The sequence below is a fragment of the Columba livia genome, chromosome Z (assembly GCF_036013475.1).
Source record: "Columba livia isolate bColLiv1 breed racing homer chromosome Z, bColLiv1.pat.W.v2, whole genome shotgun sequence".
Lineage (NCBI taxonomy): Eukaryota > Metazoa > Chordata > Aves > Columbiformes > Columbidae > Columba > Columba livia.
The window spans coordinates 12,278,015-12,294,270 of record NC_088642.1 but is presented as its reverse complement, the minus strand read 5'-3'; the positions used below and the strand labels follow the sequence as shown (position 1 = coordinate 12,294,270).

The window sequence follows — 16,256 nt, the reverse complement described above, 5'->3', positions numbered from 1 at the left end:
TTTAAGATTACTTCCTCTGGGCCTTTGTTGCTTGAAGTGAGCCATTTCTGTGTTGTATAAAGCCATAAATTATGATGGAATATGTTATAAACTGCAAATATTTTAGCAAAGAGCTCTTTTTAAAATTTCACAGAGACAACTTCAGTTGTGCTGGAACAGAAATAAGTATGTGTCACAGTGTTGCAAATCTACCCCTAAGGCAGATGAAAGGGACTGCTAAGAAAGTGTGCTATCTGGTAACTCATTTACTTACACCAAAAAAAGTCCTTCCCTGAATCCTGTAAATTTCTCTTAAATAAGAATTGGCAGAGCAAAATGGCATCAGTGAACCTCAAATTAAAGCAGCACCTTATTTAGATAAATGAATTTTTAAACATAAATTATGATACCAGTCTTCTTCATAAGAATTTTGCCAACACCTGTGTCCAAAGCTGGGAGAAGAGGGAGAAAAATGAGAATGCTTTTCTCAGCTGCAAAACCAGTTTATACTGGTTTTAAGGTGCTTGTCAGACCATAGTCTTAGACTTCCTCACTATATTTCAGTCATAATCATTAAATACACAGAAACATAAAAAGACATGCATTTGCTGAGTATTTAATACTTCTGCCCCTCTCACCGCCAAAAGTTTTGGGTTACTTACTTCCTGATAATATCTCCATCTTCAGTTTACATAAAATTTTAGAAGTTCCTACACTACATTTATGTCTAACATACATTATGTCTGTTAACAAGACAAGAATGTAGGAACTGTATACTTGTACATTACTGCTGATATAAGGCAGAGATTAAGAAAATATACTGTTGGTAGGTCACTAAGCAGAAACTTAGTTTTTCTGAAACACGTCATGCCATATGATATAAGGTAATTTCACATATAAATCTTGGGTATTTCCAATTTCTCTTGAAAGTATAGCATCTACTTATAGTATTTAATGAACCTATCAATATATTTTGAGGGAAGAAAGATATCTGATGCCAAATCAACTTGCAAAATGACTTGCAATTTCACAGTAACATAGAATATGATAGAGTGACTCCCAAGTGTAAAAATGTAACAAACCTGTCCCATTAACTATCTAGTGTATTTTCAAACGTATCAGTTTTCCAGCACTTTCGAAGTGTAATTCTTTGATGACAATTCATGCATACCTCACCATCTCAAAATAAAAGGTTAGATGAACTACTGGAGAAAAGAGGGAAAAGATAAACTTTGTCTTGCAGATGCCATAGACGAGTATAAAAAACTGGTTATGAATTGAGACTCTTGTTCTGTTTTTTAAACCAATAATCTTTGAAAAACATGTATGAAAATCGATTGTGTTGCAAGCCTCTGTGTATTTCTGTTTTTATTACATGCACATGAACAGTACTGTACAAGCCAAAATTCATCATGTAAGCTGTTATTCCCAAGTCAGTGAGGGTACCCAGCTCACTTGTGTTAACATTTGTGTGGAAATTAAAAACTTGTGCAAATACTCGTAAACAGAACCATGTAAGCAGCACTCTGCTTTTTCAAATTGTGCACATGAATCTGCATGCAGATTTGTAAGGGAGCAAGCTCATTTCAAAATAATTGGTTCTTAGAAATCAATGTGGTTTTAGTACTCTGACAAGCAACCAATGAAGCAAGTTTGAAACTGCTGTATGTATTTGTAATCCGATCTACTGTTATGTTGCAGAACATCCTGAAGATCCCAATAAATGTTTAAAAAATTTTCAGACACATACTCAAATTCATCACTAAATCAAACTCATCTCTTACACATTATCTTACCTCTCCCATAACTGCAATAGGTGTCTCTCCTGTTGCCTGAGCAACACGATGTTCTACTAAGTAAAACATGTATTCATCGTAAAGCAAGCGGATCAGATGAAAAGAGCCAAAGCTAGCAGCACTGCGCAAGGTTAAATCTCGAATCACCATTGAGCTATTCAAAAATAGAAAAATATATATATATATTTATGTATTATATGTCATAGTCACTTTAACACTTATCCATGTAGACATTTCACCTCAAAACCCATATTTCTCAAAAGTAATGCTATCAACAAATGTCTGATTTATGGTGTGTTTGGAGAGAGATGTCCAGGAAAGGCCATTATTTGCTCCTCTCCTTTCTCTGAAGGTATTGTGGACACTATATTACATAGGAAATAACAAGACCGTTTAAACTTACTTTGTTTTGATATATGCATAACTACCAATACTTGATGTATATTAAAAACCTAACTTGAAAGAAAACTGTGTTGAAAACATAACTAAAATGGCAAGAAAACTATTCGATTTTAAATGAAATAATGCTTAAATTAGTCTCTTGTTGTTGTGTCCACCTTCACAGTATAAAAGTTTTGATTGCCACAGTTTTAAAACTTTGAAAATTAAAATTACATACTGTGTTGACAAATATTGGTATCCTCAGCAAGCAGTTACTACAGTCATTTTCAAAGAACACGGTTTACTCTGATAACTGTGTCAATAAGCAGCTAACATGGAATGCTTGTCTTAATGTTCATTTACACATTAAAGACAGGTTTTGTCTTCCCCATCTAATAGACAGTGGTTTAATAAATACTGTTAAAAATAGTGGCTTAATATTTTTGCAGTTATTCAACTCAAAAATTTCCTATTATGTTTGCAACTCAGGACAAAATTCCATGTCCACTCATTTGCACATGGCCAAAAATAAACAAGGATCATATAAGTAAGTCCATGCTGATTTGCAAGTTGCCCTGAGTTCAAGGTTAATGGCAATAATATTCTGACAAAAAACCCACATTTTTCATGACCTAACAAGTCACTGTTTGATGTTACATCTGTCAGCTTTACTACAGTGAACAATTCAGCAAATAATAGAATAGTCAGAATCCTTTAGAAGTCTGTTAAATGCTACCTGTAGAAAGACCATTTTAACAGAAATTGCCGTGCTGCTTTAGGAAAGCTAGGTCTTCCTTCATATGGTTTCAACGCTTGCATCATTACATTATCAAGCCAGGCAGCCCACTGCTCCAGCGTGCTCTGCTGTTGAAGAGTCATCTTGAAATCTGTTTCTAGTCTCTGAACCATGTTGTCGTCACACTGGCACACCCAGGAAGCCTGCTCCTGTTAGAGCACATGGCAGTTCTTGAATTAACAATACATAAGCCAAAGCACAGAATGTAATTCCTTCTCAAATATTAAGCAATTCAACTGATAACATGGACATAACCCACTTACTAGACAAACCAAGTAGTATTTAATTTTATGTCTAACATAATTTTGTTGAAAGCAAATGGGTGAGAAAAGCATGACGTAACAAACAATGGAAATGACACAAGGATCTTGCGGTTTTCCACATTCACTTTCACGAAGGCTTCTACTTTCCTTATTCATTATTTTTCTACTGTAATACTCAGGATTTGCCACCTTTTCTGGGACTACACACAGCGCAAGGAGAAAGAACAGTTAAACAGGGGGCTAAAGTAATAAAAGAAGTAGCAAGAAATCAAGTGCAAGGTTCCTTTTGTTCTAAAGAAACTTAAGCTTAAAAACAATTTCTGCTATATCATAAAAGAAAGCTTCGTATGTAAACAAATATTGTTTTGTCTGCTGACTATAGGCAGTAATAGATTACACATTACTTAAAGCAGAATATAAACTACATGCAAATGGAGAAACACACTCTGCATAGAATAATAAGCAGTTTAGTCAGTGTTACCAAGTCTCAATAAGACTAATAGTCAATTCAGAAAAGTAAGAGACAAAAATGAAGACTTAACTAACTGCAAGCTATGTGCTTAAACTCTAGTTATCTTATGCCAGGTTAACACTGCAACATTCACAGACTCTGTAACCATATTAACGTATTACGATACTTAATATATGGTATCTTCAGTCAAGCACTCTTGAATTACTTTTGTTAAGATTATTGACAAGTACATTAAAACACCCATTCAAAAGGAAAAATGCTACAGCTAACTGGAAACTAATCCTAATCTGTATGAATATAATCAATTACTCAGGAGATCTTGTAAATGTAAGCATATGCACTTAGATAATGTATAGTGATGGTTTTCTATTTCAAATAATTAAATAGTCTAATAAAAACACATGCATTACATAACTTTTAGAGACATTCAGAAGCTAGCTACTATCTGAGATCTAATTATAAGATATAATTCATGCTATTATTAAGACATCGTTCATGGTACCCATCCTAAGAATGTATTGCTTTACATTTGCATAGAAGTTGGAAGAATATGTGCACTTTAAGACAGTAAATGGAAAAGGATAATGGTTCTGAGCTCTTACATTCCTAAAGTATAAACTGTCTGAATCACTGCATATATGAATCAGCAAAATGTTCTCACTTCACTTTTTTGATGGAATAATAACATGTAACAGTAAAATTCAAAATCATTGAGGAAAGAAGAAATAACAGTTTTGGTGGCTGTTCTTGTTTGTTAGGTTGCTTTGGTTTTGTTTTTTAAAAAAAACTGTTATTTAAAGCTACGCTTTACCTGAACATTGGCAAAATCAACACGGTTAAGATCATTGAGCATCTGGTTGATTTGAGAAGTATTTTGAAGCACAGCACGAGCTGCTTGAGCCAGGTGATTAAGAGATGTGTATCTTCGCAGAGTCTGGGCAAAGGCACTTACAGCGGCAACCTACGAAGAAATCAATTTATTTTAAAATATTTTACTCTTTATCTGTAGATTAATTATACAGATTGAGTCTTTACCTTCATGTTAATATTCTGCATTAATGAGCCCTCATACGTCCACGTAGCAGATCAAACCATGTTTTCATTATCATTTCTGGAAAAACTAAGCTTTTTTCTCTCCCAATATTCAATGCTTGATGCTAGACATGAAATTTAGTATTAAAGGTACAATGCTACTGCTTTTAGATGCTACTGCCCACCTGGTTTGCCATTGCAAGAATAATACTGCAACAGTTTTGTCTACCTTGGTTTGTATCATCCTCTGTGGAATATTGTTCATGGCATTTGAAAGCCAACCTTCAAGGCTTTTTGCAAAATTGCGAATGGCTTGGGTCAAGGCACCTGTGCATTAAAGAATAAAAACAGAAGTAAAGTACCTATCTTGAAACGTTTCGCATCCTCACTACTTACGTACTGAATGTTCAGGTCTGCTGCTTTTACTGACTAAAAGACAAATCCAGCCCAGGTTCAAAATGCCTCATTCAGATATAGATTGCACAATAACAATTTTAGTTTTGGCTTAATAAACAGTTCTGACCTCCTCACCTGACAATCTTTCAAGAAGTCTGTGACCAGCAGTGTTCTTTTGGGCACTCCTACAGAAGAACATCAGTAATTGCAGCAGTTGTTGTGATGGAAATTTCCATCACAAACTTTCAGCTTCACATTTCATGTAAACACCTCTTTTCAAAACCAAATCTCTGGAAAAAATTCCAGTTATGGGAGTACTGCACTTTCCTCAAGTAAGAAGTAACCTTAAGCCATGTCATGATGCTGCTTACTTCAGCTTTAAAGAACAAAATCCAACAAGCAGTCCTTAAGGATAACATCAGTAAGCAAGATATAGGAGTGTGTTTCACTGACAAAAAGTGGTATTATTCAAACGGCTGTATAATCTATGTGCATTTTTTGTTTACTATAGCACTCACAGAACTGCTGAGTGACTGACTAGAGATTTTGAGGGAAATTGAAGAAGCCCTTACAGCAATCTGCACTACTCAAAATATGGTTTAATTTCTCAAAACTGAAGGAGAGGAAGTATTTTCCCAAGAACCTGTGCCTGGAAAATAGAAAATTCTATCTCCTGAGCAGCAGAAACCTCACTTTCCCATACCTATCACTTGTTTGTTGTCATAACAGCATTCAAGTGATCGCAAAGAAGAGGCAAATATTACAAAATACAGGTTTCTTAAGACTAGTAGAGAATGAATGCAACTGCAAAGGTGAAGAGGAAAATTCTAGACAGTTTCTTTTCAAACTCTTTTAGCTACATGTGAGAAGAAACAGTCCAAGCAAAGGCTGAATACTTTGGTCGAGTGAGAAATTAATGCTTATAGAACTTGTCTCTGAGAAATCCTCTTCAACCATTTGAATGAAATAAAAGAAAAAATGTATTCTTCATGACATTTTTTTCATGTCTTCAAATTTGCTGTGATAAGCAATAGAATGCATATCAGTGATTTATATAACTGACCACACATTTGGATGCTTAGCTGAGCACAATTTGATTTTACAAAGTATGTGTATTAGCTGAACACTCTGTGGTAACAGTTTTTCTTCTCCCTCGAGGTTTCCAGATGAAGACCAAGGTTTTTTTCTTCAATCCTGTCAGTCACCTAGGTCACATGCTGCTTTGTAAATTATTTCTGTGCACTTGCTAATTAACTATGTATTTACTCACATTTTCTTACCTATCGAACAAGAAAATGCAAAATGGGAGGAATAATGTAAATATTGTACGAATGAAACTTAGATATTAAAGGAAAATATTACTGCTTTTTCACCTCTAATTTGCTTATTACTCCTTTTCACCCAACTATATATCACAAAATTATTTCCATCACTGTACTGCTGATCTCCTTTAAAAATAAATATGGACAAGCACATTCTTGTTAAGAAAGGCCTTTAAATAGGAAGAGAAGCAAATAAAAGGAATTCTAAGTTCTGAAGAAATTAACTGAAGTATATAATCAGGCATCAGCATTGTACAGAATAACCATGCATTTCTAATGAGCTTTGGGGACATAATTTTAAATACAGAATTTTTTCTCATACTCCATTGCTAAGTACACATCCAGCCATTACCAAAAGCTGAAGCACCTACATCCTCAAAGCCACCTTTTAAGTTCATCTGCCTAGAAACAAGAAAACCCTTTCAAAGAATCACATCATGAGTACGGTGCAAAGTAAACGGCCTGAGTTAGTTCAGTGTTACTAGACGTACCCTACGCACACTAAATGGTGTTGCAATGCCAGTTACTGATAGAGAGTTTCATTTGGATAAGCACCTAAAAAGCTTCTCAGCTGAAAAGCCTCTGACATGCAAATCTCATAAAATCAAGGCTTTACATTCTCTCCAGTACTTCAAATTTTTGTCTGCCCAAAATCATGTAATACTGTGTGGAAACTTGTTCAGCACAAATTCTCCACCTATGATCCTAAATCACAGGCAAGTTTGTTACTATCCATTGTGCCACTGTGAAGCCGCAAAAAGTTAGTTCTAAAACATAATAGCTCTGGTCCATTGTCAAAGACATTAGATAATTGCGGTCTTTATTCCTGACTCAAATGGACAGCATTTAAGTTTTCTTAGGAAGATGATTTTTTCTCTTTCATACACAGCAATTCTTCATTCATTCTGTGAGTGCCAAATATGTCAGATGACAAATTTAACATAGAGGTTAAAAATAAAACAATATTTTCCTCAGTACTCTCCAAATTAATCTATATTCCTATTTTGAGCAGCCACTGTTGGTATCTTTTCATTTATTCAGGAAAAAAAGGCATAAATATGCTTTAAGGAAGCATTTATAGTCCCCTTCTGTCTACAGCATCCAAACTTTCATATAAACTACTGTTTTCCAGCAGAACATGATGAATATGTCTATTTGGACCAGCTCTATTATTGTCATAGTCAACCATGAAGCACAACCTTAAGCCTTCCCCTTGGTCTCTTGTAATGGGTGGAGATACTTTAATTCAAAATCAGGAGTTTAAACATTAATAATATTTCAAATATTTAACAGTGAAGAGAGAATTTGTATGGACCATCATTATAGGAAAGCTGACTCAAAAAAGCTATTCAGTTAGCTGGTCCTAAAGACAAAAATAAGGAAGACATACATAAACCTGTTGGAGCGGGTCCAGAGGAGGCCACAAAAAATAATGAGAGGACTGGAACAGCTCTCCTATGAGGACAGGCTGAGACCGTTGGGGTTGTTCAGCCTGGAGAAGGCTCTGGATAGACCTTTTTGTGGCCTCTCAGTACTTAAAAAGGGCCTATAAGCAGGATGGGCACAGACTTTTTAGCAGGGTCTGTTGCTACAGGACAAGTGGTAATTGTTTTAAATTAAAGGAGGGGAGATTCAGGCCAGATATGAAGAAGAAATTTTTTTAAAATGAGGTGGTGAAACACTGAACATGTTTCTCAGAGAGGTGGTTGATGCCCCATCCCTGGAGACATCCAGGGCCAGGCTGGACGGCGCTCTGAGCAACCCGATCTAGTTGAAGATGTCCCTGCTCATGGCAGGGGGGTTGGACTCAATGACCCTTAAAAGTCCATTCCAACCCAAACTATTCCATGATTCTATGAAAATACATTAGCTGTGTTCCGAATGTAGCTCACTGGATGGACTTCTGAGCAGAAAACCACTGGATTATTTACAAAATAGAGAGAGCAGTCTCTTGGGATTTATTTGTCCTGGGACTAGATGATGTGTTTGCATCAAGAAGTTGGATAACTATCCCCAAAACATGAATTTCAAACACAGCAGGTATCAATTATTCAAATAATACAGGTAATACTAGAAAGAAAGAAATAGCATGAAAAAAACCCGATGCCTGTAGGTATTAATACTAAGTGATTGTGTCTGATTTTCTTTAAACCTTGTACTGCCAATGCCAATGCATCTTAGGAAATCAGGCAGGCAGACAACACAAGCTAAAGACCTATCATATAAAAACTTCTTTAGAGACTGCTAGGCATTGCAGGATAAACAAGTGAAAAACGAGGAAAAAGCAGGTTTCATGAAAAACCATGTCTGTATCACCTCGTTATTCAGAAAATAATGTGCTTTTGGAATAGACAGCTTTAATTCAACATATTAAACTTTGTAATTTCATTTCTGTTTTTTATTTTTAATCATTATGATTTGCTTGTGATAGACTTTAATACTCTAAAAATATTATCCTACCTACTTGCATTGGCATTAGATAGAAAAGTAAAACATCAAATGTAAGCTAATGCAAAATAATTTCTAAAAGTAATGGTTGTCAATAATTGCATGTATCTGAGAAAACATTTTTCCTTTATTCTGCTACATAGGTGAAAAGATAAATTACATGAATCTATACCAAGAACTTGCTCTTTCCTTAAAAAAAAAAAAAAGGAAATAAAGAAATAAAGAAATAAAACATGCCTTTGTAAATGGATGATCTTCAGGTTTTATAGGCATCCAGTCCCAAAATTTCTTTGTTATCATGCATAATTTACTAAAATCTAATTTTACGTCAATGACAAGCAAAAAGTCAATAAAACTTTTCTGCAAGACAGTACCTGCAAATGTTTTTATGGAGTGCTTAATACTGCTGGAGTCACTGTAGCAGAAGTGTTCACAGCATGAACAGCTTTGTTAGCTGAAAAGCTACTTAAGGCCCAAATTTTTTTAAAAAATATTAATCCCACTTTATAAAGTGAGTACTGTTTTCTTCACAGAATGGACACAGTATATAGGAGTTACATGATTTATAGTGGGTTGGTGACATGATTTCTTTATAATATTTAGTACTACATATGTGAGACAACAAATGCTTTATAAAGGTGTTCAACATTCTTCACATAAATTCATATTCTACCAAAAATACCCCAAAAACCACTGCTGGAGCAACAGTGGATTCTAGTAAAATTAACATTGAAAAGAAAGCTGTACTCTGGGTAATGGTTGAATGGCCAAACAGTTACTGACTCTTTCATGCAGGATGTATGACAGAAAAACCAGTAGACTGGAACAATAAGCTGGACTAAAAATTTATGAGTCAATTATTTATTGTCCTAAGAGTCATCAAAATTGATTTCAGCAGCCACTGATAAGGAACAAAAGACTAACTGTCCAAAAATGGAATCGCAAAGATGATACCCTTTTTTTTCAGAGTGATCAAAGATTAATATGTAATATTTAAACTAAAAACTACCCAATTTAGTGGAAAGACTGACTGACACTAGTGCATATTGGCCCACGGCCACAGGACTTAGATGTCTTAAGTCTATCAGGTAGTCTAGGGCCAGGATAAAAAGAAACATTTTTATCTGAAAATACAACACACAGAGAAAGAAGTACCTTTAACATGAAACTGTCCCTTGAAAACCAGATTTTCCAGCTGGGCTAAAATCCTCAGTTATTTTTAAGATACAAAGCATAACCCTCAGCACAACTACCTACACAACAAAATTAAAGTTAAATAATACACAGCAGTTTCCTGACCTACAAACCTATTCTTAAAGCTGCCCTGTGCAGTGCAGGACTACCACCACTATACACATGTATGCACAAAAATATTTACAAAATGTTTCAGGTATTCAACTTACTAGGAATAGGTCTAAGGACGTCAGGAATGAGAATCTCCACCAAAGCCTGGTACATCACATGGTCACAGTTACACATCCATTTCAGAATAGACTCATTCTTGCACAGAGTAATCAGCTTTGCTTTTGGAAGTCGACTTTCTATTTCACTCAGATTGCTAGTGTGAAAAAACACAGGAAGTAAATAAGTGATAATGCATTTACAGCATACAAAAACCTGCAATGAGTGTTAAATGTACTGTTTTATGAAGATATCATAGATGTCTCAACTACATGCAACAGAACTTCTTTACATGTTCTGTTACATGGAAATGGATTTACAAAATGCCTCCATATCTCTGCTGCCTCTCACAAATCATGCAGAGGTGTGAATGACCTTTTCGGCTTAGAAAAACTGGATTGTATACTGGGAAAAAACACGTCGCTGTAGTCATCTAAGCAAAGTTAAAATGGATGATACAATCCTTTCATGACTGCACTGTGGCATACACCCAGGCTATACAAAAATTCCAGATAACATAAATTTAATTTGAAAAAGTGACAAATGGAAAAAATATTACCTGCAAGTAAAACCAATTTTTTTTTTTTTTTAATTTGACACTTGCATTATCATGAGAAGCAGTGAACAAAGAGATACGTGTACTGACCTTGGTTCAGTAACAGTAGTGCCATCAGGTGGAGCAGAGGGAGAGTAGCGCCAGAAAGTTTGCCACAATTTTTCTATCAGGCTGAACTGAAGATTCACAACCACATCCAGTATAGCCTGAGAAATAAAACACAAGTACAGATCACCTTCTGCCCAGTTCCCCCCACTCCCAACTGAACTAAATCTATAGCTTTTTTTCCTTCATTGTGGAGTGGAGCAAAGGCAACTACACATTTCTCAAGTTATAAACAATATCTGCCTAAATATGTTTGATATCCACAAATTATCCAACACTGTAAACGGGTATGCACAGAGACTTGAGTAAGGCATGTTCCATGCATGGAAGCCTCCAGAAACGTGCATGGTCTATGTAAACCTACCAAAGGAATTCACCGAAAGAAAATATTTAATGCTACTGCAAACACAAAGTAAACCTGCCATTTTGTTCATTTTCATAATTCAGTATAAGTTTGAAAGCACATTCAAAATTAATTTTAAAAGACATATTATTCAATATCAAATGTTGCTAAAACATTTCAATGTTTCTTTAAAATGTGAAAAAGTTACTGCTTTTAATGTAAGAAAAAGAAAATATAATTTAACCTGATTTACATTTCCTATTGACTAAACCAAAGACCTGCATGTACAACCTGAAGTCTAGTTTCTCTAACATTCTGAAAACATACACATAGCTACATTTCATTCTCAGTGTCTATTATATATTACTTCTTTTCACTGTAAAGGGGACTTTCCAGAAAAACTATTTTACTAACGGTTTTTCCAGTGAAATAATCAAAATATCCTGGGGGAAAGCCACATACCACTAAGATGGCGGTAATATATTTGCCACTACCATCTTGTGTTGACCTTCACTTGAAATCATGAACTTTAAAAAATAAATGTTTTCTAGGAAATACCTCACAGTGCTCTCGATAAAGACTCTGCAGCGATTTGATGTCCTCAAAGGTAGTACCATCTGGTAGAGAAGATATTTCAACTTCTCCAAACTCTGGAAGTACTCGAGATGCATCTGTTTCCATGACAACATAATGAAAGAGGGCTATTGTGAATAGTGCAAGTTACAGATTAAGAATAAATTTAAGGATGATGCAATGAAATAGATTCCAAAAGGTCATCATGTTCAAAGAAAAGTCTTTAATACCTGTTGCATGTTTAATTTGTAAACAAATTCAGTCAGTATTTTTTAACCAAAACAAAATTAAAAAATTATTCTTGAAGATATTAAAAGGATGTTGTGTACATACTATACCTATTTAGAAAAGCAAACACACATATATTCAGAATATTACAGAAAGAGGGAAAACGTCTATGTCAGTGTATGAAAGATGAATCCTTAAACAGTTTTTTTTCCTCATTCAACTGAAGAGTTTCTCTGTAGCCAGGTATGATGTGGCTTAGTAGCCTCAATTTGAAATTGACTAGTCTTTCAAGTAGAGCCCATGTGTGCTTTTACTATTTGGCACAAAAGTTTTGAAGACACAAGCTGATACTAGATAAAAATGCTGAACTGAAACGTACATGGAAAGGAAGATTCAAAACATTTCAATGCTACACTTACGATTGCAATAATTTCAATAACAGCAAAATTAGGCCAAAGGATTTGGTGCTTGAAAATCCCAACCAAATAAGCCTACATCTTCTGCAGTAACACAGTCTGTCTATAATACATAAACAAATAACTGAATCACCATTTGTTTCTGAGAATATGTACTTAGCTGGATCAATTAATCCACAAGTTCGACATTTTAAAACATGAACTTTGGGGTACTGGCTGAAACTATTTCGCTCTTTCCACTTATAACACTACAGCTCACTTTCAGATCAGCTCACTAGATGACTAACCTGCAATGGTAATCCAATGCCACTGTTACCCTCTTATCAAAATGCACTGTAATGCACATATAGGGAACAACTTTCATGGCACGAATTTCAATATGCGTGTCTGATATAACTTAGCACAGCAACTGCATTGTGATTTATATAATATTAAATTTATCACACAAATACAGAATTTGCATATTTTTCCCTTTATACTTACATGACACATAGTAAATATTCCATAAAGCTTACAACACAGAACATGTAATTTAAGTCTTTTTTTAAAAAAGGGCATGATAACTTTATAAGCAACTACTGTCCTTGTGTGACTTGATATTCACAGTGATAATGAAGTTCATCTTATTTATTTATAGAGCAGTATACAACCTGCTTTTATACCTAAAAACTGTTGATGATGTTGACTTTGGGCAATTACAGTTTGTTCAACAGATGTGCCTGTCTGTTGACCACTTCCTGTGAAGCCATCTGCAACTCCATCCACTTTCTGCATAGGCTTATACCTACAAAAATATCAAGTACAAAATCATCATTTCTGTTCACTTCCTCATAAATAAGATCACATAACCTATGTTCACTGATTTCTCCATCTCAAAATGAAAATTTGTGGAAATGTAAGAAAAGAATTTACACATTTTTATTTTGTAAATAACAGAAGAAACAATTACTAAGGGGAGTTAGAATATTAACAATGAATTACAGAATTCATAAAGGTGATCTTAGCAGCACCACTACCAATTTCCTGTGGAATTTAGATTAGGAACAGCATGCCGTAAGACCAGCTAATTTACACCAAAAGGAATCAAATCTTTCCCTTTCCAAACAGACTGACTTCCCAACAGTTACATAATTACAAAATAATGTTTCATTACCTTAAGAGAAAACAATACTGAGGACAGTGAAAGACTGCGGCAATCCAACAAACTCTCATAAACACAGAAGGCCTGAGAAAGCTACCTGGAAATCTAAGCTCTTCACTAGTCAATTCTCAGAACCTTTTATAAAGGACAAAAATCACCCAGTTTTACAAATGGGAATGCTGGTTTGGATGGTCAAGTGCTGTCTTGACCATCAGTCTGACGGGTTGAAGCTCATGCCTGTCACTTCCAACACAACCGAGAATTTACTCTGTGCTGGGTCTTAATGGTAACATCTTGGACACTCTGCACTCTTGAAAAATAATTGTAGCCACTGGCAAAGAAAATAAGAGAAAACTCAAAGCTCAATGAAGTGTGTTTCAACGATACTCAAACTGGTATTGTTGTGCAGACCGCAAAACTCCATGCTAACTTCAGAAATGCAACAAGACATTTCACTTTTTTTTTTTCACTTTTTTTCTTCTCCCCAGTAAACGCAAACCAGCTTTGTCTCATGTAATTACTTAGGTTTCACTTGAAAAGAAAGTTCCCATGAAAAAAATCCCTTCAATATTTGGGCATTCCAGACATGAACCTGAATATACAATAAGAAAAGCCAGTCAGAAAATATACTTTTCAACAGAAAGACTCCTGTCCTAAATAACAAATACTTTTAAAACTTGAAGAATTTCAGTGCTTGGGAAAAACGACACCTATGCCTATCCTATCTCTAGGACATTTGCATCAGGTTTCACTTTCTGTAATGGTCCACTGTAAAACTGTATTCCTATTGAAGTCAATAGTGAAACTAATCAACTTTAATAAAGAATAAAATTTCACATCTGGTATCATGGCAGCACTGAACTCTTCCGGATGTACTTGTTATTACTTGATAAATCTACCTGCAATCCAGGCAGTTCATCTGGGAAGAGTTCTTAACTTTTCTTTCATTACGCATCGTAATTAAAAATACCAGGCAGAAGATCAACTTCCAGAAATATTCATAAATCTAGACCCATATTTTCTGCAAAATGTATTACCTTACAGATGCTTCAGCTCCTGAAACAGGATTCACAATAATTTGGATACATAAAACAACAGTCCTTTAAGAGTTTTTCAGTTATGCAAAAACTTTTTAATTAAAGTATAAAAGCAAACTTAATCCTTTGGTGCTAGGAATCATGATTATGCACCTACCTACTCCACTGTGCTTTATACAAAATACATGGGGCAAAATTCTTAATTCTGGCACTGTGACAGGTAGGTTGTCACAAGAGTTAGCTACTTGCAACAGCATTAGAAAATCACTTGCAAAATGAAACCAAAGAACAGAGAAAAAAAAAGAAAAAAAAATATTTTTCAGGAGCTTCAGATGAAGCACTAGCAGGCAGTGGTTAACTACTTTAAATCTGCTTCTTTTATGTAGAAGTAGAGCTTTGGCAGTTTAGACATTGAACAGCTCTCCACAACTCTTTAATTGAATTTGAGCCACTTTTGGTGTATGGAAAAAATAGTTACAATTTCCTAACTGGTAAGAGTTAAATTTTCTAAAATTCTCCAGATTTTAGAACATAGAGGTTAGCACAAACACAGTAAAAGGTTGTGAAGCCTTAAGTTAACAACAGACATTTTCTCAATTTGTACAAATCTATGAAAGTAAAACAAACAAATAAAACCAAACAACAACAACAACCAAACAAGAAACACAAAAAAACGAACCAACCAACCAAAGAACCACCCAAAAACAAACAAAAAACAAACCAACCCACCAAAACACTGAACCACTGAAATTCGAACATGGAATTGAGTAATTCAGAAATGGCACTGAATGATATGCTGGTCTCACTTTGCAGTTAATTTAGAATACAACTTCACTGACTTCTATAGTCCAACTGTGACATATGTTCATTAACAGAAACAGGAAGTTTCTCACTGCAGAACAGATTAATAACTTCCTGACTAAAATTCATGTGCAGCAAACAATCCATATTGATTAATAAGATAAAGCAGGAAGGAGAATTATAATAAAATGCCTGCTTGCTTTGAAATGCACATAGGAAATTGTTAGAAACTGCTACTCTTTGGATTTTACTCTAAGTCTCAGAAGTTAGTATTTTTCTGAAAGACCAAACTCATGCTATTACACAACTTATAATATACTCCCTTTTTCTTAAAAACTAAGGTTTCTATTCTTCTGGTTTGCTAGAAAACAATCTATAGAAGTCCTAGAAAGAAACTGGCTCTAACCTATTCACTCTAAGGATTCACTTCAATTTGATTTTTACTTTATATTGTGATCTATCACCAGGAAACATGAGAATACAGAAAAGAGAACAGCAGAAAAATACATACTATTTTCTACATAAAATTAATATCTAAACATCTATAGGAAGTAGTGATTAATAATTCCTGGTTTGAACAACAATATATGTGTTATCTGTATGTTATAGTGTACAGTAGATAACAATTTAGTTATTATTTTTTTTTTTAAAAAGCTGAACACTCAGCTCCCATAAATGAAAGCAAAAAGTTATAATTGTTGCGTGCAAGAACGGAAATACATATTTGAAGTTATCTTGGAAAGATGGAGGTTTACTTCTGGAAATACAAT

General features: G+C 34.7%; 1 protein-coding gene across 5 annotated transcripts in view; it reads right to left on the bottom strand.

Moving 5' to 3' along the window:
- RFX3 (regulatory factor X3) overlaps nt 1-16,256 on the bottom strand; it is a 117,069-nt gene that overhangs the window by 7,946 nt on the left and 92,867 nt on the right. For all 5 annotated transcript variants that reach the window (XM_065047231.1, XM_065047229.1, XM_065047230.1 and 2 more), the window contains 8 exons: nt 13,170-13,291; nt 11,849-11,961; nt 10,933-11,048; nt 10,289-10,443; nt 4,949-5,046; nt 4,499-4,648; nt 2,893-3,101; nt 1,776-1,929 (listed from right to left, as the gene is read on the bottom strand). In XM_065047231.1, coding sequence (XP_064903303.1) covers nt 1,776-1,929; nt 2,893-3,101; nt 4,499-4,648; nt 4,949-5,046; nt 10,289-10,443; nt 10,933-11,048; nt 11,849-11,961; nt 13,170-13,291 — 1,117 coding nt within the window. The remainder of the gene's footprint in view (nt 1-1,775; nt 1,930-2,892; nt 3,102-4,498; nt 4,649-4,948; nt 5,047-10,288; nt 10,444-10,932; nt 11,049-11,848; nt 11,962-13,169; nt 13,292-16,256) is intronic.